Below are 20991 nucleotides of genomic sequence, written 5' to 3'. Positions count from 1 at the left end.
GGCATTTACAGACAGAAGAAACTTGAGGGAAGAAGCTGTGGGTCACCTCCATTCACAATGACACCCCACCACCCCCATTCCCACCCTCACCCCCACCCCACCCCCATCCACACACACACAAAATTTCACCCTCCCTCCATATCCAAACACATGTACTCACTACAGTCACTCAACACCTCACCCACACACACACCATGCATCACTCAGTGCTGTTGATTGATAGTTGCAAGAAAGACAACGACAAGTGAATAATCAGTCAGCGAGTGACTCATTCATGCTGGGCACAACTTCTGGCGGCTTCTGAAATTTACACTTTGCGTCTGCACGGCCAGGTGCGATGCACTGGCTTCAGCTGGTTCAAATGCAAGCCTCCATCAAAAACCTCATGTAGGTGCGTTTGAGATTATATCCATTAACAACAATAACAGCAGCTGCAGGCTCGGTTCATGCACAAACACGACACTGCGCGTCTTCCTTCCTACCTTTTTCAGCGCTGACATCTTCTGCCTCAGAGAAGGTCACTTCTTCTTCGATAGTATACGGGCGATAAACAAGTGAAAGGCGATCATGTCCCCTTGCATCCGTGAACATGTTCATTGCCTTGCTCGCTGGAAACATCTGCAGCAGAGCGGCCGTAGTTTCCCATGATGAAGGCGGCTTGTATGTGTTTTCTTGTCCAACGCAAGTCCTGGTGCAGCTGTAGACTTCATTCTTTGGAGACGGCTTATAATGCACTGATGTTGTTGTGGTCATTGATAGCACAGCTCCGCTTATAAAGGCAGCCTATATCAGACGCCATTTTTACAAAGTCTGCACCTACAGGAGCATACTTGTATTGATATCATCAAACAGAAATAACATAACACGCAACTTGTAAATACAAACTTTAACAGAAAAAAAAGTGTTGTAAAGTTAAAGCACTCTTTTTTGTCGATGCTTTGAAAGCTCTTCGAAATTTGAATAATAAATGACACTATAATGATGATATAATTTACATTTGCTATGTACACATGGTGCAGTTATGTGTGGTTGGATGGACGTGGCTTTCGATGAAAAAGGAAACAGAAAAAGTAGAAATGAAAAAGTTCTTTATCTAGTTTGTAAAAGTGATTATATATATTGCTGTACCAAAGTTGGTTCACTTCAGAGCTGCATGTATGGGCTTAACTGAAAAACACACAGAGAAAAAAACTTTTTATATCCTTTACCCTGTCAGTTTGTTTCATTTCCCTAATAATTCAAAAACAAGGGCTTTGTAGTAAACAAGGAATGAAAAAGTTAAAGAATAAAATACAATTAGGATTTAAACAATTACAACAATTTAGTATCAGTTAAGAGAAAACATTTAAATAAAAAAACATTCTTAGAAATTGACTTTATCTGTGCAGCCAGATTATTAAAACAATTGCAAATGCACTTGTGAAAATTTACTGGAATAACTTTCTGTTTAGGGGATGTGGATGATAAACACTGTTCTGTTCAGTCCTTCAGGGGCTGCTGTTTGAAGTGCTCCTGGGAAAGGCACTTTACTTCATCAGAGCTTCATGACAGGCTGGTGGAGGTAGACTGCTGTGTCACTGGACAGCTCCTGGGGGGGGGGTTACAGCAGAGTACTGGCAAAGTACAAGCTCAGCACATATTTCCTTAAAAAGTGTTAACAGATTCAAAGGAGAGTCACACCTGAACTGTACCTTCAGGGTCAATCCTCACCTATATTCTCTACTGTAGCCTACCTCTCTGCTTGTCTTTTACTTGCCCCCCCCCCCAGTCTTAACAAACGATAATAAAACTAAGTTATTATTAAGTGTAGTGTCAGTTTATTTTTTTAAATGGAGAAAATGACTGTAGAAGTGCCTCAGGCTTTAGGTATAAAGTGAGTGGGAAGAAACATGGTGAGATTGATTGCTAAGAAACTGATTTTGCAGTGAGGTGTAAGGTCACTGAGAAATCATGTGGGTACATTGCATAAAACAGCCAGAAGCTGAAAAGTGCCTGTATCTCTAAACCTTTGCTCACACTGCAGAGACAAATAGATTATACACTGTGCAAATCAATCCGCACTAACTTACAAAACACTGATAATATAACCTTGTCAACAATAAAACGCACACACACTGTCACAGATCTGTGCATTTTAGTTAAATTGAGGTGTTCTGGATTGGGTTGATCTGTCTGGGAGGTAAAATAAACATTTAAAAAATATGAGACAGTGCAGTATGCACTGAAAAACTGCAAAATCCATGTTGTGCATTAAAGCTTACAACACTCACATGAACTTGTGATCTTTGAAGTCATCCTTTTCCAAAATTTTTAATTGGTTTCTTCAGGTGTCCTGTATTATCTACTTTATGTAAGGCAATATAATAAAACCCAGTGACACAACTCCCCGTAGAGAATAGTGTCAGAGTTTGGAAGAATGCTCAAACGTGCTCCATTTTGAATTCCAACAAGCACAGACCAAGCACAGGACATGAAGTCAGGATGTTTGTTACAAAATCCACTTCATTTATCAACAACATGGAATTTTGACCATTTTATGAATAAATCTAAATATTGTTTTTTATTATTATAATTCCTGGCAGTATCGGATTTGGACAGCAGAGGGCGCCAGATCTCTTTTTCACTGTGCCCTGTCCATGGTCCTGGAACATTTAACTCTACAGCAATCTACATTCAAATTACAAACTACATAAGAATAATGCATAGCAATCTGATCTCACTCTGCCGCTCTCCGTGGTGCTGAAATACTTAACCACAGATTAACCGGTTCTATCGGTGGTCCTGAAACAATTAATTCCAGTTTCTTCCCACTCTCTCTTCTGTTTCTGTCATTTTGAATTCAACTGAACACACACACCAACACACATATCAACTGATGCAATGCACTGCATATGAAATGCTTCATTTTCAGTCTTTTTCACTGCAGCATTTTTCATTTGTTTGTAGTCATGTTTCATTTGTCAGACTATAACATGGCCATGGAGAGTAACGCGAGTGCATTTACCCAGGTACTATACTGTAGTACAACCATAAGGTACTTATACTTAACTTGAGTATTTACATTTTATGCTACTTCATACTTCTACACTACATTTCAGAGGCAAACATACTTTTTACTCCACCACGTTTATCTCTCAGGTATAGTTAGTAGTAACTTTTCAGATTAAGATTTTAAATACTAACAATATTATCAGTTTATAAAATATGATGCCTTAAAGATTTAAGCATCAAACTATGAAATAGTCAACATTACTACCACTTTGGCCAAATACACCATGTAATTGAGTATGTTTACAGTGTGGTATTGCTAGTTTTACTTAAATAAATTAACATTTTTCCACCACTTCTGACTTCTGTCTTGTGGATAATTTCAATTAATTGTGTTTAATAGTACTCAACTGTAAGAGCCAAGCTCTCATGATTTTCATGTGTGATTTTATTGGTTTGGAGTTTGATTACACTGAAACCTGTTCAAGCGAATAACACAAATGCATTCATTATTAATCAGAAGCCTTCCTTCTTGCCTGGGGCTGTTTTCGTACCTTTTGTTGTAGCTGAAATATGCTATGTGTCAGAATGGTACTGGTACACTAATTCATAACATACCTTCAGACCGTGTGAAGCTATGACAAGTAAGCTGCCAAGCACACCTGCATTTAACTAAAGTTAATTATCCTCCACCTGGTTGAACTGCTTTCCTCGCGCTCCTTTTCCACCGCTCGCTCTCTCGGCTTTTTTTCTTCAACAGACTACACAGTATTTGAGCATTTAAATGGTGACTTTGTGTAAACATTTTCAGACACTGCTCTCAATAACGCCATTAATGAGTCATGTCGTTGATACAACGTGCAGCTGCTGCGCAACCGGTTTGTTTCTGTCTCGTTCTTCGCTTTTTGTCGCATTGGATTTAAAGGAGAAGCAGAGTTGGGTATTATCGGGAATTGGACTCAAGTTATAGCTGGTGGCTGCCTCTCTGTAGCTGTGTGGTGAATATGGGATATCGGAGAAAAATGATTGTCAGTAATTCGAACCGTGTCCTCCGGTGAATTTGGGAGACTGGACGCAGAAACCCCCCCGGCGAGGAAGTCTAGAGACGCGGAGAAGAAACCCCCTGGACAAGCTTGCAACCAAACTGGAAGGCATCCAGCTGGCAAACTGAGCAGGTAGGTTGAATGAAACTGGAGGGTAACGATGTGCGCAGTGTGTGTGCAATTAGATGCAATGTATGCCTTAGCCAAAACAGTTTTTCATTTCACAAAATAACATCACTTGCCTCCCATAGGGATAGTTCTTTTTGTAAAATAAATAAATAAATAAATAACGTGATTCCAAACTTCATTCACTAAACGGGCAGTTTAAAGTTGCCTGGCTCGTTGAAAACAGTAATATTTAGCATGTCAAATTTCGAAACATTTTACATATTAATTGGAGGTCTTCTTTGATACGGCTTGCAAGTCACCAAGCTACACATTGATTTAATAACAGTTTAGATTGTATAGTTAGTTCTCCTGTTGGCCCACTCCTTGATACTCCCCTGCGGTGGCTGCAGTCAGGTGTATGACTCAGTGGTAAAAATTTAATTATTGTGAAATTTCAATGCATCATGAGAAATCATCGGCATGCCAAATTTGTGTGGACATACTACCAATATCTTACTAAGCTTATTTATGGCTTTTAATGTACGGGTCTAATTTATAACCATGGCAACCTTAAATCACTACATTATTTAATGGAGTTTGGATGATTATTCACAGTCGAGAGTCGGCCATGTGTTACAAATGATATAACCCCACAGCACTGCGGGGGAAGGTGTCTGCACCTTTTTAGAAAGGATGTTATGATTGTAACATGTCTGTGGCTCTTTTTTAAGACACCATACATTTATGTTACTTCATGCCAGGTGTATGTTACATCTGTATAACATTCAGCTCTTCATTTTTGAGGAGGACTTATAGAAATCAGGCAGCTGTTGTAAGCTACCCAGTGAAAACTTAAGGCCGGGAAACAACTGACTTAGTGATTTTTGTGCTGCAGTTTGTTTTTAATTTAAAGATATAAATAACTGGCCCATTGTGGTATCCAGGAACTCACTAAAGATTCCCTGTGAGGATCTTTTCTTGACATGTTGCACTCCTTTTGTTCTGCTGAGCAAAAGTTCAGCAGTGGGTCATACTTATGAAAGATTTATATGTATCCCCCCCCTGTCCAGACAGCAGTGGGCTTCACAAATCAGAGGAGACAGTGAAGGACACTGGGATAGCCTGTCAAGACACCCACCCCTGCTGGACCATGGGTAACCATGCTGGCAAAGACAGCCATGGCCCTACAGGTATCACAGCAACACAAACACACAAACAAGTGTTTTGAATTGCAATGATTGAATTATTTTTTCTTTATAGCTTTTTAAAAACACTCTTTTCAAAGTACAGGTGATTGAAAATACTGTTCTTAGGTTGCTGCGCGGTACATGCCCAGTTTTCTCTTCTCTCAATCTTGAACTGATCTTTTTTTTTTTTTTTCCTGGGGGGGAGGTTGGTGTGTCTCATTATGTGTAATTCCAAGTGACAATGAACTGGCTCTTGCAGTCAGATCAAAAGATAAGTCCTCTGAAGTTTTTATTCTTTTGTGATGAGGAAGAGTAACAGGAACCTTTAGGGTGAGGAGGCATCAACTGAAACTTTTGAACAGCAGTGGTGAATGCAGTGATTTTCTTTTTCATTACATCCCACTAATTCCACCAAAATGCAAAGACAAATACAATTCATCACATCATTTTGTTTATCCAAAGCGCACTGAGGCAGCAGAAAGCATGTTATGAAATTAATACTGCACCTTTTATTATTTTAAGGAAATACTGCTATTTATATATGAGGAAGGCAAAATGCTTCATTGAGTGATTCTCTGTAGATTTACCCAGTTTTTCTAAATGAAATTCTGGTGTGAGGTACTGTATGAAGCATTTCTTGGCATATGGGAAGTGATGAATCAGAACTGTATTTCATTGAAGTGGGTTTCAGCAACGTCAGATCTTTTAGCCTCTCTCTTGTGCCGTCAGTGTCATTCAGTTCAAAGCATCACAGCCCAGCTGTCATTTGGCTAATGTGTGAGTTTGCCCTGTGCAGCATTACATGTCTTGTTTTTTTTCAAACTCAAGACATTCAGTCGGCCGCTTGCTCTGGTTAATTCTCACTTACAGCTGTTTGAAATGCTGCTCCTGGCTTTCATCTCTCAGCTGTCAGTATGCAGGAGGTGGGCTCAAACTGGAGGATGAGAATAGCTCCTCTGCCGTAGCTGAACAGACTACATAATGCTGCTGCCGGGGAAATGATGAGGCTGCAGAATCCTGCAGTACAACACAAGGACGAGGAGAGGAAGTATGAAAAGATCTGAGTCAAAGCAGGTTTAGATCCCTGTAGCCTGCCGAAGTCTGCATGAGTTAATCAGTGCACACCATGAAGAGGATACTATCAGCATCATACAGAAACCACATAGCTCGAACATTAGTTGTCAATGACAGGTGAAGCTTTAGAGGATGTATCGCTATCTAGAAACCAAGTCAAACTTGATAATAATGCAGCAACATTACTCTAAATTTCTGAAAATGTATGTGGAAAACTGATGATGGATGTAATCTCTTGGTGGTAGCAGTGAGAGCAGCTGTTAGATAGTAGATCAGGGTAAAATTGCCTCTCTTCCTGGATTGCCACATGGGGTGTGTGTGCGTGTGTGTGCGTGTGCCCGTGCGTGTGTGTGTGTGTGCGCGCGCCAGCCAAGACATTGGCAGGAGAGGCTTTTTGCTGCATCAGTCAGCCCAGGACAGTAAATAAGGGAGTGGACACTGAGTGCTTGCATCTGCATCGAGGGAAGGAAGAGGGGGGCTTTGCATTCAGCACATTTTTCAACTTATATTAGATTATTTTAAAGCTCAGAACTGTGGTAATTTTCTCTTTCACCTCTATGCCTTTCTCTTTCTTTTGCTCCTCTTCTGTTTTACATTTTTCCCCCTCTCAGGTTCTCCTTTAGATTTCTTCCACACGCCTCCTACCACGCCCTCAGAGGCAGAGCTGACTGCCATGGCCTTATCCTCCGCAGCTTCCACTAATAAGGCACAGACGCCATCACCGACTGACAGCACCACCCCCTCCACCGCCACTCCAGTCGGAGACTGGACACAGAAACCGTCTGCTCCCACAGAATGGGCCGTGATTAGTGTAGACAGCATCAGCCCCTCAGAGACAAATGTGAGCAATGCAGCTGGGAGACACAGGAAAGCAGTGGTCAGCCCGGTCAGCCCAGCGTCTCTGCCTCCATCCAGAGGATCACCTTCAGAGCAGAGCTGGCAGGAGAGAGATAGCGGGCTGGAGCCGCAGGCTGCAGCAGACAGAGTTGGAGAGGAGATAACCCTGGTTTTACTCAGTCTGATGGAGCACTACAGGGCCTCAGTACGCCTGACGCCCAGCACTGATGTTACAACAGGAGCTGTAGGTAGGCCCTCATCTTCATTGTTTTCTTTTGCTTCTTGAAAGGCACTTTTATGGAAAGTTAAATTGCAAAAGCAGCACTGTTTGTCTCCTGCTCCTACTTAAAGTAAATGTAAGTGAGTGAAATGTAAGTTACCAGTAACTTGGTTACTGGTACCATGCTTAAAATTGTGACTTTGAATTCTTTGGATTTACTTAAAGTCTCTCTGCACTCCATAATGTGTTTTTGCTTATTGTTACTACACTTTGGTGTTTGAGCTTCACTTGACAGTAAAAGGCTGTTTTCTCACTCATCTGCTGAAGGAGGAAATCTTCTCCATGTTTTAAAGCGGCGATCTTGAATATTTTCATTTAAATAAATGTCTTTTAAGTCAGAATGGGGTAACACAATGGTGATTGACACACTGATGAAATTATATACAAGTCCTTGCATTTTACAGTTTTATGGGTGTCTGGTAGGACTCACCCGCAAAATCAGAAGCAACCATAATCACTAACACAAAATCAGTGGTTCAAAAACAAACCTGCTAAGCCTGTCCCTGCCCACGCCTCCTTTGCTAATGTGAGCTTTCTGTTACATTGTTAAACCTGTTATGAAATGGTGCTGTATGTTGCTCTTCTGTAAGTAGCAATTGATATACTGATTAAAGCTGTCAGCCTTTACTTTCTCTCATACTTGTGCTGTTTTTGTATGTCTTGTTTGTCAGAGCTGCTCAGGCGGTTGATAACAGAGAGAGATGAGCTGGTTGGGGAGGTGGACACACTGAAGGAGACACTGAGGGTGAGTTGTTGCTTCACGTCACATGGCAGTTTCACCTTAGGCCCTAGAAATTTCTTGAACCTCACATTTCTTTCCTGTGCAATATAAACTTGATTTTGACAACGTTGAAGACAAAGGACACTTGCAAATAGTTTTTGTGTCTGAAAATTAACGAAATTGTGAAAATCTAAGTCTAGTTCAATTCAGTTTACTTTGCATTTTTGGTCTGATTATAATGTCATGTGACATCACTGCAGCATACTTATTAAAATAACCCAGGTTGTGCTGAGAAAATATTGATTACTTGGTTGTGCCTTAAGTAAGACATCAGAGGCATCAGTATTATCCATGACTCCAAACGACACCTTTGAGGAATATGATCTTTTAAATTCATATAGCGGTCTTTCTCCTTTCCATTTGGTGCTCTTTCTTTTCTCCTCCACAGACGGAGAGGTTGGAGTGGCATCAGTTCCAAAGTGACCTGCAGGTCGCGGTGTCTGTGGCCGACCGGCTGCGGGTCGAGGCGGAGCAGGCTCTGGGTTTACTCCAGGAGAGCCACAGGGCCGTGGAGGAGCAGCTTGCCCAGGCCCTCAGCAGACAGCGGGAGAGCGACAGAGAGCTGGAGAGTCTGAGAGCTGAGCACACAGACGTCTGCAGCAAGCTAACTGAACTCGCGCTGCAGCAGCAGCAGCAGGAGCGAGCCGAGCTGGATGCTCTGAGAAACGCATGCAGGGTGAAAGACGTAACAGATGGTGATAAACAGACAGAGAGACAAGACTCTGGGGAGGGGCAGGGGAGGGAAATGTGCAAAGTTATGGAGGAAGCTGAAGCAGAGACTGAAGCTAAAAATGTGGAAAAGCAGGAGAATGAAGCAAATCAAGATGTGGAAACTGAAGGTGCAGGTCACGATCCTGAGGAGGCAAATGGAGCAGGGAGCATGCAGCTGACAGGGAAGGGGGTAGCGGAGGGATACCTTCGTAGTTTAGCTGCACTGGAGAAAAGGAAAGAAGAGGGACGTGGGCAGAGAGATCCAAGGAGGATTGTGATGCTCTCTGAAAGATCTTGGTGAGCCTTTGTTTAAGTTCAGCCTCATTACATTACAACAACATCTTATCAAACATGCACATTTTTGTCTTTTAGGAGTTTATCTCGTCTCCCCCTCCCAACTGACTCCTTCAGTCAAAATGGCACCTTAAAAAACACAAGCACAACATTGCCGCTATGCAAGGTATAATTTTTATTACATTATCAGGATTATATGTCATATTTACATGTATTTATAGTACGTTATGTGTAAATTATAAATGACTTTCTTCCAGAAAGAGGCGCCAACAAAAGGGAGGAGGATGGACCGCATTTTACAGCGGCAGGACAGTTGGTCCAGCTTTTATACAGGTGAGTTTACATCTTGCAGTGCACCAAAACATTTTTTTGGCAGCTGAATAAGTTCACATTTGTGACTGTGGCTGCATCTGTGTCTTGCAGGTAAACAGGATGAGGACCAAAGCTCAGATTCCTTCAAGTAAGTTACTACTAGCTCCTTTTTATTTGTTGAAGCATCAACAATCAAATCACATTCAAACCTAGCCACAATCTTAGCACACTTGAACCTACAGAAAAAGTTTTTACTTGCAGTTCCTAAGTCTAGATTTGCTTTAAACTAATTTACATGACTCTTCATCTCGTGGACTATAGTATATTATTGTTTTAAATCTCATTATACATGGTTTTACTATTCACTGTGTGATTTTATTACTGTTTCTTCTTAAGTTATTTTTTCTGCAGTTGAAAGTGAACTGATTCATGGTTGAAAATGTTGTCTTGTCCTCCCAGACCTCAGGATGGTTTCAGTGCTCTGCTGCGGCGTCATGGTGGCTCCAGAAGAAACTCCCTGCTGCGCTGGTGCCAAAGTCAGACACAAGGTTATAAGGTTAGAAAAGGGGCATTTCAACATCATTGAGATGTTATTGAGATGGATAACAAAAGTACATTTTACAGATCAAACTTTCTCATCATCAAATGTATTTTTACAACAGAATATTGAGATCACCAACTTCAGTAGCAGCTGGGAAGATGGTTTGGCATTCTGTGCTGTTTATCACACATATTTACCAAGTCACATTCCCTATGACAGCCTCAACCCAAAAGACAAGGTAAAACTGATTCTCAAAACAAAAACATGTCGTTGGAAGATTTATGGAGGTTCAGTTATTTACAAAGAGCATTACCACAGCTTTAATGTCTTAAAGAACTTTTACCGAGACAGAGAGGGAGAAAACGATATCAGATACCCAGGCACAAATATTGATAGTCATGAAGCTAGGCGCAGAGGTTAACCATCAAGCATGTCGAGTTGATACCAAAGCTGCTTCTGACATGAATGCCGTTTTTACAGAAGGAAAATTTGGACCTTGCTTTTAAGACAGGAGAGAGTGTGGGAATCACAGCCATACTGGTGAGAGACTTTTTGCACAGTACACGTCTAATTTTTTCTAAAATATATTTGGAAAATTACAAATTATGCAACTTGAGATTTAAGATTAGTGTACAGTTTTTATTGACTTACAGATCTCACAGCTCACTGTATCATGTCTATCTGTTCTTATAACCTTCATCTTTCCATGTTCACTGTGGGACAGACGGCGGAGGAGATGCTGAAGGCAGACGGACCGGACTGGCAGAGGGTACTGGGTTATGTCGAAAGCATTTTCCGTCACTTTGAGATGTGAAGTCATCTCCTCTCGTCTTGCTCTTGGTTCCTTTTTTATCATTGTCACTGGAGTGGAAGGACTGAACCACTGTTCACCACAAGAGGGAGCTCTGTTAATAATGAGCTCGCCAGCCATGATTTAAAATGTATCAGCAATATTAGACTTTATGATGTGATTTTATGTATCGATACAGTCTCCCTCACACAGAAATGGCTCTTGGCTGACACCGAGATGAAGGAAACTGTGTTTTGCCCTTGGAATACTTTTATTTTTCTACAAACTGTACATTACAGTCACACTGGATTCAAAAGCTGCTGGGTGAATATGCACAGGAAACAAACATATTTAAGGTATAGCAGACTAATGACCTGCTCAACAATTACTTTCACAATTGTTACTGGGTGCTGGGTACGCTGGTTTTTGCACTGTTTGCCTTTTTTTTTTGCAAAAAAAGAGCACTTTATGATGTTGTATTTTAAGTGGATGATTTCAAAGTCTGGGGCACATAAGTTGTATTTATCTTGATGAATAAAAAACTTAGTTAAACCTCTCCTGCCATGATACACTCCTGTCATATCTGCATGCACCCAAAAGTAAAACCCAAAAAACAAGGAGGGGGTGGACATGAATCCAGATTTTATATGCTGTAATAGTGATGTTTTAACCTTAAAAACTACAGAGACTGTGTAAGGAAAGTTGCCTTTGAGGAAATGTATATATGTAAATGTGTGTAATCGCTTCAGTATTTTTAAAAACATCAAGATGTTGCTGCCAAAGTCTTATTGCAATAATAAAGTTGTGTATAATATAAGTTATTGTTTTTTTCCTCATTAATGCCACACAGAGATTCACAGAAAACCTTTGAATTTTAATATATAACAAAAATGACAATGATACATTTGACAGAATATAAAAATGGTATAAAAGAATGATATAAAATATGGCATTAAAGGAAATGTTTAATGTTAAATGACAAATGGTAATCATGTAACATCAATAAATACTGAAACATTTCAAAAGCAATAATTTAACAAGTTTTGCAAGGATGCTTTAAATGAAACCATAATTTAGATAAGGTATGTGTTTAATCCTTGCTGGAACGCATTAGTGTTGAGTTTGATACTAATTTTTCCAAAATCTCTAGACACAAGATGGTCACACAGATCCAAAGCAGTAAATGAAAGTAACCTTGCAGTTGACCAATGCACGTAAATAGTCCCTATGAAGCTGGAATGGCGCCTCCTATAGGTGGTGTTGACAGAGGTGGCAGGAGGAGAGATTTCAGTTTAGCTGACATAGCTGCAATTTCAGGGTCCTGGGTTTCATACATCTTCACCAGTCTGGCAAATTTTAGGACACCTGAAAGTAAAGCAGCCAAGATGATAAATCGTGTCATCTATCTATGGCAGTTTTGAGGAAATGCAGTCCCTTTATTAATATCATATTAATTTCACTGTGCTTAAATGGCTCAGAATTTGACTGCAGAATTTAAGACTAGAAAACAACATATTTAACATATATTGTTATCACCAATGTTATGTTATCACAGTGTTATATAAATATATTGCGCAGCTCTAATAAATACCATGATGAATTCTGGTCTGAAAAGTTCCAGTTACAGAGTGGTATTTATACTAAAAAGGTCCTTTCTGCATAACACACAGGCACACAGTCAAGGAATGAGTGCCTAAATCAACATGTAAGGGCTAGAAAATGCTGCTTTACCCTCTCCTTCATTGTTGAATCCGTAGGCTTTGATAACCTCTTGCTGAATCTGGGTGGCAACAGGAAGCACAAGCTGCAGCATCTTGCCCATGTCATTGCAGGCGCTCTCTCGAGCCTCCTCCATCCGAGCAGCGTTTTCTGGTACTGAGAAAGCCTGGATCACCTCACTCAATACCACTGTGAAACAAGAAAAACATTAGTTGTTCTGCGTCTACATCATGCATATACAGTATAAGTGGAAGGCTATTTAATATTTAGCACATTTCATTATAATAAATGCATGTGCAAACACCCACCTACACAAATACAGTCATAAACCCACATCACTACACAAAGTCACGGACACACACACATACAACCAATCATAAGCTTTAGAAAACTGGAAAGTTTCTAGATTGCTTTTGTGAACACAGTTGAGACAATACCCTAAATAGATGTGGATCTTATTCTAAGTAAAAAAAAAACTCCAAAAAAGGTGATGGAACAAACGGAAACTTAAAAATGAAGTGTTTGTCCAACATTTATCCAGAAACCTCAAGAACAACCTCAGAAAGAGCAAAAGAGCTAGAAAAAGTAACTTGTATATCTCCAGTTCGTCTCACCTCTGGTCTGCTCAACAGTCAGGGTGGGCTGCTGTGCTGGAGCTGAGGCCATGTCTGGAGAGGAAAGAGAATGAGCAAGGAGATATTTACAGTGAACAAAATAAACAAAAGAAAATAAAGTAACCTTAGTCATAGGGCTGAAACTATCAATTGACTTAGACCATTTCAATAATGTTCTACAAAAAATCAATTCGCAACTATGTTGATAATCAATCAATCACTTTTCAAGAACATTTTCCAAACATTCACCAGTTCCTGCTCTTCCACCTATTATTTGCTGCTCAATTTAAACATAAAATAAAATATATATATATATTTGGGTTTTTGTCAGACAACACAAGCTATTTGAGGACATTATGTTACAAACTGTAACTGACATTATTTGGTTGACTGTTGAACGATTAATTTATCAGACAAGAATATCACCGGCAGGTTAATCGATAATAAAAAATGCCTGTTAGCAGCTGTACTTTCGTTACTTTATTCAGATATTTAGACTTATAAACAATGCAGAAAGGCAGTATGGTATTGGCAACATGGTCCTAAACTTGAATGCTAGAGGTGAACCTGCATCCAGCTGCTGTAAAATGATGCCCCTACTATTGTTTAAATCAGTGTGGAAAGTAAGTAAAGTAACTACTCAGGTAGTTCTCATGTAAGTAGAGGTACTTCTACTTTACTTAAGTATATTCATCTTATCTGACTTCATACTTCTACTTCACTTAACCAAACGTTAACTAGTCTTCCACAATAAAAAGGCAGCATAAAGCAGACTTGGTGTTGTAGGTGTTCGACATCGTTAATATTCGTCCATCGTTTAGTTTCTCTATTGATAGATTAGAAACTAATGCTGTCTAACGTTCGCTTAGAGAGAGCTACCGACAGCAACAAGAACCACAACTACATATATTCATAAAATGATCGATTAACCACTGAAAAATCACACCGTAGAGGTTTAGAAACTCACCAGTGATTGAAAACAACCTAGCTTGTAGCAGAGCGGTGAAATTGTTAGAAAACGACGCCTTTTACGACAGTTGAAAGCGTTTTACGACAGATGAAACATCTTTACGACATGACGTTTTTCTTCTGATACATAGACGCTGACGTAGAAGGTAAACAAGCTAATAGCATGGTGAAATATCTCCAAAATGTGGTTTAAGTGTAAGCTAAAGTGAAAGACAGTCAATGTAAACGTATTGGATAATTTTTTAAAGCTTTGCCGAAACTAAGCTGATATCAAGGAGTTTTGAATGAGTTGTCGTACCGGCTCTTTTGAACTGACAACGACAGTGAATATTTAGTGTCGATGGAGCAGAAGCTTGCAGAATTCAGGGCTCGACGACAGGCTGAAAATGCTACTAAAAAGGACCAGGAAGCTGATCCACAGCACAGAGAACCGACAATAGCGGCTGAGCCTGAAACAACACCAACAGCTGAGAGAGAACAGACAGAAAACAACCGAGCTTCAGCTCACAGCTCTCAAATCAAGGTAAGATCACTAACAACTAAACTGTGAAACAAGTTGGAAGTTGATATTTGTTCAGTAGGCCTATTTTATTTGCACCAGTGGATCTGTGTATTGAGATTTTAAACTTAGCAATGATGTAGCATTTCCACAATGTTAAAGCAAAAAAACTCCACACAAGGTTTTTAAAAATATAAGCAACAAACTTTACAAAAGTAAAATTAAACACTTGGCAGAAGATATCATTGGTTTGTATACACTGATGCATTATTGTATTATTGTTTTATTGTTGTTGCTTGTTAATGTGGGGCTAATTTAAAATACTTAATATACTCTAGAATATAATATACCCTATTTAAATGTTTTGGATTTTGATCTTCAAAGTAACTATTAACTACAGATGTGAGGTTAATGTAGTGAAGCAAAAAGCACAATGTTTCCCTTTTAAGTGTAAAAGAAGTAAAAGAATAAGCTGCATAAAATGTAAATAACCAATTAAAGTATAAGCTCAACAAAACTGTGGTTAGTTATAGTACAGTAAAACATGCTGGGGTTAAAGTAAATTTACTGATTCAAAAAATTAATTCAATCATAATAACAAGTGACAACTTCACTCTTTATTGAAAGACACAAACTCTCATATGATGTGAGAATCAAGCAGAAAGAGGTCATAGATTATATATGAGCTTTGAGCAGTTCAAGATTGTTCAGTTTTATCAGATTTAGAGTCCTGAAGAGGTAAAAGTTTTTATTTCACCATGAATTTTTAGCACCACTACTACTTTAGGGTTCTACTACTTTCTAGCAGAACTGTGTTTTTTATTCTCTTTCCTATTTTCTGAATCATTTTGTGACCCCTCAGATTTATCTTGCAACCCTTCAGGGGGGTCCTCACCCCCAGCTGGGGAACCACTGAACCAGATCATGAACTTTACATTATCTTCCCTGCAGGACCATACTGACTGGCTGCTGGACAGTGCTCTGGGAAGATGGCTGGCATCGAAACAATTTGTCATCTCAAACCTTACTTTGCTCAAATTGCTGCTGTGGCTGGTGCTGCTTGGGCTGTTTGTTGAACTGGAGTTCGGCCTGCCCTTCTTCGTCATCTCTCTCTTCTACTGGCTCTATGAAGGACTCCGTAGCCCAGCGGCCCGTGAGCCTGGAGAGCTGAGTGCTTATTCTGTCTTCAACCCAGACTGTCAGCCTCTGCTGGGCTCTCTCACTGCAGAGCAGCTGGAGGGAGAGATGGGTTATAGACCTCTGGCTAACAGATGAAGAACTTGTGATATGCACATTTATATAAGATAATCAGGGTTTTTTTTTTTCAGAAATGTTTATTTTTAAAAGAATTTAGATTGACTTAAATTGATCAGTTTATTACTGTATGTCTGTATAACTCATAAAATTTAATTAAGAGTTGTCTACTTACCACTTCACCATTGTTTCTATTTCTCTTTTAAATGAGTTTAATAATGTCACAGAAAGTTGGAGACATAATGCATCATTACCCTGTCATTTAAGGTGAAAATGTGAGGAAGGTGTTTAGGAATGTGAACGAGAAGAAAACAGTTTGTCACGACTCACATACAGATGAAACATAAAGGGCAAGCTGCTGTTAATTTATGCTGTTTACTTGACATTTCAGGCTTTCAAAATTTAATAAAACATTTTGAAGTGTCCAGCGTCTCTTCTCTAGAGAGTAATACATTTTTACATATTATTAGGCAGTGGTATTTTCAAAGAAATCTGCCAAGAAAATAAATTATGTCCAATTGAAGTAAGAGTTAAAGTTGAAAATGTTAATGTAAAACTCCAAACGGAAGTTTCTTAATTATAAAAATAACAAGAGCTGAGTTTAAGAAGAAAGCTTATTAGACAAAACGTCCAGCAAGTATATCATCAGTCCTTCTTCCCTTAAATCAAACCTGACGGACACTTGGACCCATTGTATGACTTTTTTCACAGAGAGTAAATATTTTACTGACTTAGTGGGATGGTTCCCTCCGTCTAATTGCGTATTTGCTTAAAAGCTGTCTGACCTACTCATGTACAGTCAAAGGTTGGACCAGGGAAATGCTCATTTGATAGTTTCTGTGTTAGGCTAGGACCTGAAATAATGGCACACCCTCGGTTTAAGATCTTTATCCGTTTTGTTGTTTATTCGTTATGTTGCTGAATGTCAGAACAAGCAATCTTACCAGCTGACAATTTAGCTTCGGTTGGGTAGGTAACTATCTTGACAATGCATTTCCGATCTTTGGGGGGTCATAGTTTTTTGTATTTCCGACATCTCCCAATTTCAAGTTATCAGAAACCGGTGTCTGTTTGTCCGTCCGTCCGTCTGTCTGTCTGTCCGCCCGCGTTTGATTCAGTGAGTATTCGTCCTAGTTCACAACTTTCTAGGACTTTGTAGTTGATATTTCAACATTCATGGAGTAACATTACTGCTTCAGCTAGCTATCACCAGTAGCATGTTAGCTAATTAGCCGGAATTGCAGAGGTTTATGCTCATTGTGACTGTTTACAAGCTGTTTTTTATTTACATCGCTAACCACGTTGCTGATAAACACAGTCCCCCGCTCTACTCTTTTAATGCTTCATCAATTAAAGTGAAATATTAGATAATAAGACTAACTTTTCAAATGAGATAATGATGTGAATCCAATGAATGCCATTAGCTACAAATTTTGATTTAAGTTATTAAGTTGTTTTTTTTTTTGTTTTTTTAATTAGAGAAGCAAATTTCTTTTCTCACACTATTTGCAATAAGGAAGACAACATTTTTTATTTTTAGTGCATGATCATCATGTCAACTTCATTATCAGCTGCTGTGGCTGTAGACCTAAAGGTATTAGTAATGGTGAACTGTCTCTGTCTGTCAGCAATGTCTGGAAGTCCTGCGGTGGTTATGCGGCTGGTGGCCTCTGCCTACTCTGTGGCTGAAAAGGCTGGGTCCATTGTGAGGAAGGTTCTTCACAGTGGAGACCTTGGCATTGTGGAAAAGGTAGAGCCCTTTTGTTTTTAGCACTTAAATCCCAGAGGAGGTTAAATGTGCACATAGCCTACAAGCTATTACGCTCCTAGCCTTGCATGTTCAGTGTAGACTGAGATTACTGTAATTGTTGTAACCTTTCTGATTCCACCTTGTACCCCTGCACAGACAGGAGCTAATGATCTGCAGACGCTGGCCGACAGACTAGCTCAGCAGAGCATTTGTGCTTCATTGTCCAGACGCTTCCCAAAAATCACCATCATTGGAGAGGAGGTGAGTGAAAGAACTCGTTGAAGATTATTCTGGTTTTTGCCTTTTAGATGAACAGCGAGGACAAGGACAGATGATCACATGTATCTCTTGTTCATGCAGGAGCTTCCATTTGAGGAGGCAAAGGAGGACCTCATTGAGAATGGCCAGGCAGAGGAAATCCTCCAGAAGAGCTGTCCAGCAGAATACAGTGGACTGAAAGAGGAGGAGGTAACATTTGGAAGTGCAATATATATCCTCAGGAACAGTAATTAGGTATAGCTGAATAACTGAACTGAATAAACACATTACAAAATACACATTTTCACGTATCAGAATTATTACAAATTTGTGCAGCACAGTTGTATTAATACATAGACATATTGTGGTGTTCACTTTCACTTTGTGCACATATTTTCTCTGTTTGTGTCTCTGAATCTCAGCTTGTGGTGTGGGTTGATCCTCTTGATGGCACAAAGGAATATACAGAAGGTAGGCTGTTGTGCTTCTTAAAATCTGCCTCCACATACTGTGTGTGTGTGTGTGCGTGCGTGTCTGTAAGTATTCAAGACCACGTTCTCTTCATGAAATTGCCATATTGTCTCTTGACTGGCCTGAGCAGTTTTTCATGTTTGCTTAGTGATTGAATAAACACTAAAAGATGAGGCTTTGGTAAGTGGCCTCCAGCTAACATCCTGCTGTTTTCTGACTTCAGGGCTCCTGGATAATGTGACAGTGCTTATTGGTATTGCATATGGAGGCAGAGCTATAGCAGGTGTCATCAACCAGCCTTTCTACAACTACCAGGTACAGACCAAAGTAAATGATGTCCTGCAGCAGTGTCCTAAAAGCCAACACTCTGGTTAATTCAGTCTTTGTCAGCTTGGAGCAGGAGCGGGTTTAGGAAGAACCATGTGGGGAATGCTGGGACTGGGCGCCTTTGGATTTCAGCTGAAGGAAGTTCCAGGTGACAGACGAATCGTCACCACCACCCGTTCCCATAGTAACAAGGTGGTAACGGACTGCGTAGATGCCATGGAGCCGCATGAAGTTATAAGAGTGGGTGGTGCTGGAAATAAGGTGAGATGGATTTAGAGTTTTAACACTGAGCTTGTGAAAATGTCACGTGGGTTTTAGTCCTCCTGTTCAGCCAAACGCTGTGTCATGTTGTCATGTGTATGGATGACTTGTGCATGAATTATCAAATGCAGTCATGGTTTCTGACTGAATCTCACAGCACGATCAGAACTACCACCAACTCATCTTTTGTGCCCTTAAGCAATTTCCCTCTGTGTCAGTAAAGAGTGCAGCAAAATTGCTGCCAAACTGGAGCCATATACACAGTAAAATGCAGCACAGAGGCTGGTAGATACTGCCGATCTTCTTTTTGTGTTTATAGCAATCAACCACCATCACCAACCATCTTGATGCCTCAAAATCAGCTTGGTGATGGTGTAAAATGTCACCTGCAATTTTAAATTAATAAAAGACTCTACAATCCATGTGTAATCAGGATTTCTGTGGTTTTTGACATGTTAAATTTAAGACCTTTTAATGCCACATAGAATGCAATTTGATACCTGACTGATAATCATACTGTCCAAAGTATGAATGTATGATGCAAAACCAGTGGGGACAAAATGACCTAGAATTATTTATTATTATACCATATTTTTTTCAGTTCCTCCCAGCAGTTTATAACAATAAATCCTGATGATATAGATAATTAAATTAAAGCAACCTGCATCTAGATAAGCAGCAGAAAAAAAGAGAAATAGAAATATGAATAATTAATTCAAGTCCCCTTCAGTTTTGCCAAAATGGACATTTCTTCATTATGAGACAATGAGCTTCCCTGCTACTGTAGCAGCAGTAGTGACGGTGCCACAGGTCGGATGGTGCTGACTGAAACACCGCAAAAAACACATGAACTTTCTGCTATCACAACAATTCCACTTTTAGTTTAACATCTACTGATGGGCAACGATTTGATACAAAAACATTTTAAAACTAAAATTACTGCCCACAACAGACAACCAATTTCAATGCTTTTAATGATTTTCCAAGACCTGCAGATTCCCTGGAAATCAAATCCCAGGGTATCAAATGTTTGGTACTTTTGCTAAATTAAATAATTATAAAAATGTTTCTCTGTTAATGGACTAATCAGTTGACTGAGATTTTATTGCTGCAAAGCCTGAGCAGAAAGCTGTGTCCTACTGATATTGAAGTTTGTTTCAGTTTTATACACACATATTTATATACAAGTAAAAGTAAAGTATTAGTTAAGGAAACTGAGCAGCCATTTTAGCAATAACACAAACAAAACACCAAGCAAAGAGCTTGTTGGTGTGTGAAGAACAGCTGTTTATTCAATCATCTCTTTGCAGATAATCCAGCTTGTTGAGGGAAAGGCGTCTGCTTATGTCTTTGCTAGTCCGGGATGCAAGAAGTGGGACACCTGTGCTCCTGAAGCCATCCTCCATGCAGTGGGAGGTAAAAACCGTTATGTAGGCCTCCGATACCAACTTCCACTTTTTAAAACAAACTAGCCCTATATTTTTATTGGCGTGCATATGTAGGTTAAGCTTGAGACTTTGAATCAATTTGCTGAACATCTCATCTCATCTCCTTCTTTTCTTGTGCAGGTAAACTGACTGACATGCATGGTAATGCATACTGCTACGACGCTAACGTAAGGCACATGAATTCTGCTGGCGTTCTCGCTACACTACGCAACCACGAGTACTACGTCAGCAGAGTACCACAGTCAGTGCTGCAAGCCCTCAAGACAGATTGAGGTCTGTCTAAATCAGGAAACACATTAATGCTCCACTGTGGGGCAGAAAAATTAGCATGTAAAAACAGGTTAAGATCCATCCATAGACAGGGTTGTGTGTCTGAAAATGTTATCAAATCTATTTTTTACATAAAGTCGACATTTTTTTTATTCCTCCAAATCAACTTTGTTTGACCTCTGTCTTATATATGATTTCAACCACA

General features: G+C 39.7%; 5 protein-coding genes and 1 long non-coding RNA gene across 6 annotated transcripts in view; 4 read left to right on the top strand and 2 right to left on the bottom strand.

Moving 5' to 3' along the window:
- The window catches only part of LOC111237023 (disks large-associated protein 2-like), a 93122-nt gene extending 92369 nt beyond the window's left edge, over positions 1-753 (bottom strand). The window contains exon 1 of the mRNA XM_022765969.1: positions 483-753. Coding sequence (XP_022621690.1) covers positions 483-753 — 271 coding nt within the window. The remainder of the gene's footprint in view (positions 1-482) is intronic.
- A 3258-nt stretch (positions 754-4011) lies between these two features.
- Positions 4012-7177, top strand: LOC111240344. Its single transcript, XR_002665935.1, has 3 exons — positions 4012-4163; positions 5210-5329; positions 7012-7177. It is a non-coding gene; the product is annotated as an uncharacterized LOC111240344 (long non-coding RNA).
- Position 7178: 1 nt separating this feature from the next.
- On the top strand, positions 7179-11786 carry LOC111236992 (cytospin-B-like). Its single transcript, XM_022765925.1, has 10 exons — positions 7179-7485; positions 8189-8262; positions 8687-9306; positions 9382-9469; positions 9561-9636; positions 9727-9763; positions 10075-10171; positions 10278-10394; positions 10637-10696; positions 10881-11786. The coding sequence occupies exons 1-10, from the start codon at positions 7422-7424 to the stop codon at positions 10968-10970; spliced, it is 1323 nt and encodes a 440-aa protein (XP_022621646.1). The 5' UTR covers positions 7179-7421; the 3' UTR covers positions 10971-11786.
- A 25-nt stretch (positions 11787-11811) lies between these two features.
- Positions 11812-14305, bottom strand: cunh12orf57 (chromosome unknown C12orf57 homolog). The gene is made up of 4 exons (XM_022770320.1): positions 14247-14305; positions 13280-13333; positions 12678-12854; positions 11812-12311 (listed from the first exon to the last, which is right to left on the bottom strand). The coding sequence occupies exons 2-4, from the start codon at positions 13329-13331 to the stop codon at positions 12172-12174; spliced, it is 369 nt and encodes a 122-aa protein (XP_022626041.1). The 5' UTR covers positions 13332-13333; positions 14247-14305; the 3' UTR covers positions 11812-12171.
- Positions 14306-14366: 61 nt separating this feature from the next.
- saysd1 (SAYSVFN motif domain containing 1) lies at positions 14367-16426 on the top strand. The gene is made up of 2 exons (XM_022770451.1): positions 14367-14771; positions 15699-16426. The coding sequence occupies exons 1-2, from the start codon at positions 14589-14591 to the stop codon at positions 16020-16022; spliced, it is 507 nt and encodes a 168-aa protein (XP_022626172.1). The 5' UTR covers positions 14367-14588; the 3' UTR covers positions 16023-16426.
- Positions 16427-17039: 613 nt separating this feature from the next.
- bpnt1 (3'(2'), 5'-bisphosphate nucleotidase 1) lies at positions 17040-20985 on the top strand. The gene is made up of 9 exons (XM_022764561.1): positions 17040-17118; positions 17630-17751; positions 17908-18012; positions 18112-18219; positions 18432-18480; positions 18704-18795; positions 18871-19068; positions 20379-20484; positions 20637-20985. Exons 2-9 carry the CDS (start codon positions 17632-17634, stop codon positions 20786-20788), a joined length of 930 nt encoding a protein of 309 aa, XP_022620282.1. The 5' UTR covers positions 17040-17118; positions 17630-17631; the 3' UTR covers positions 20789-20985.
- The last annotated feature ends 6 nt before the right edge of the window (positions 20986-20991 follow it).

This window comes from Seriola dumerili, unplaced genomic scaffold (assembly GCF_002260705.1).
Source record: "Seriola dumerili isolate Sdu_G_001 unplaced genomic scaffold, Sdu_1.0 BDQW01000025.1, whole genome shotgun sequence".
Lineage (NCBI taxonomy): Eukaryota > Metazoa > Chordata > Actinopteri > Carangiformes > Carangidae > Seriola > Seriola dumerili.
Note: the sequence above shows the minus strand (reverse complement) of the source record. Positions and strands in the feature narration are given on the sequence as shown.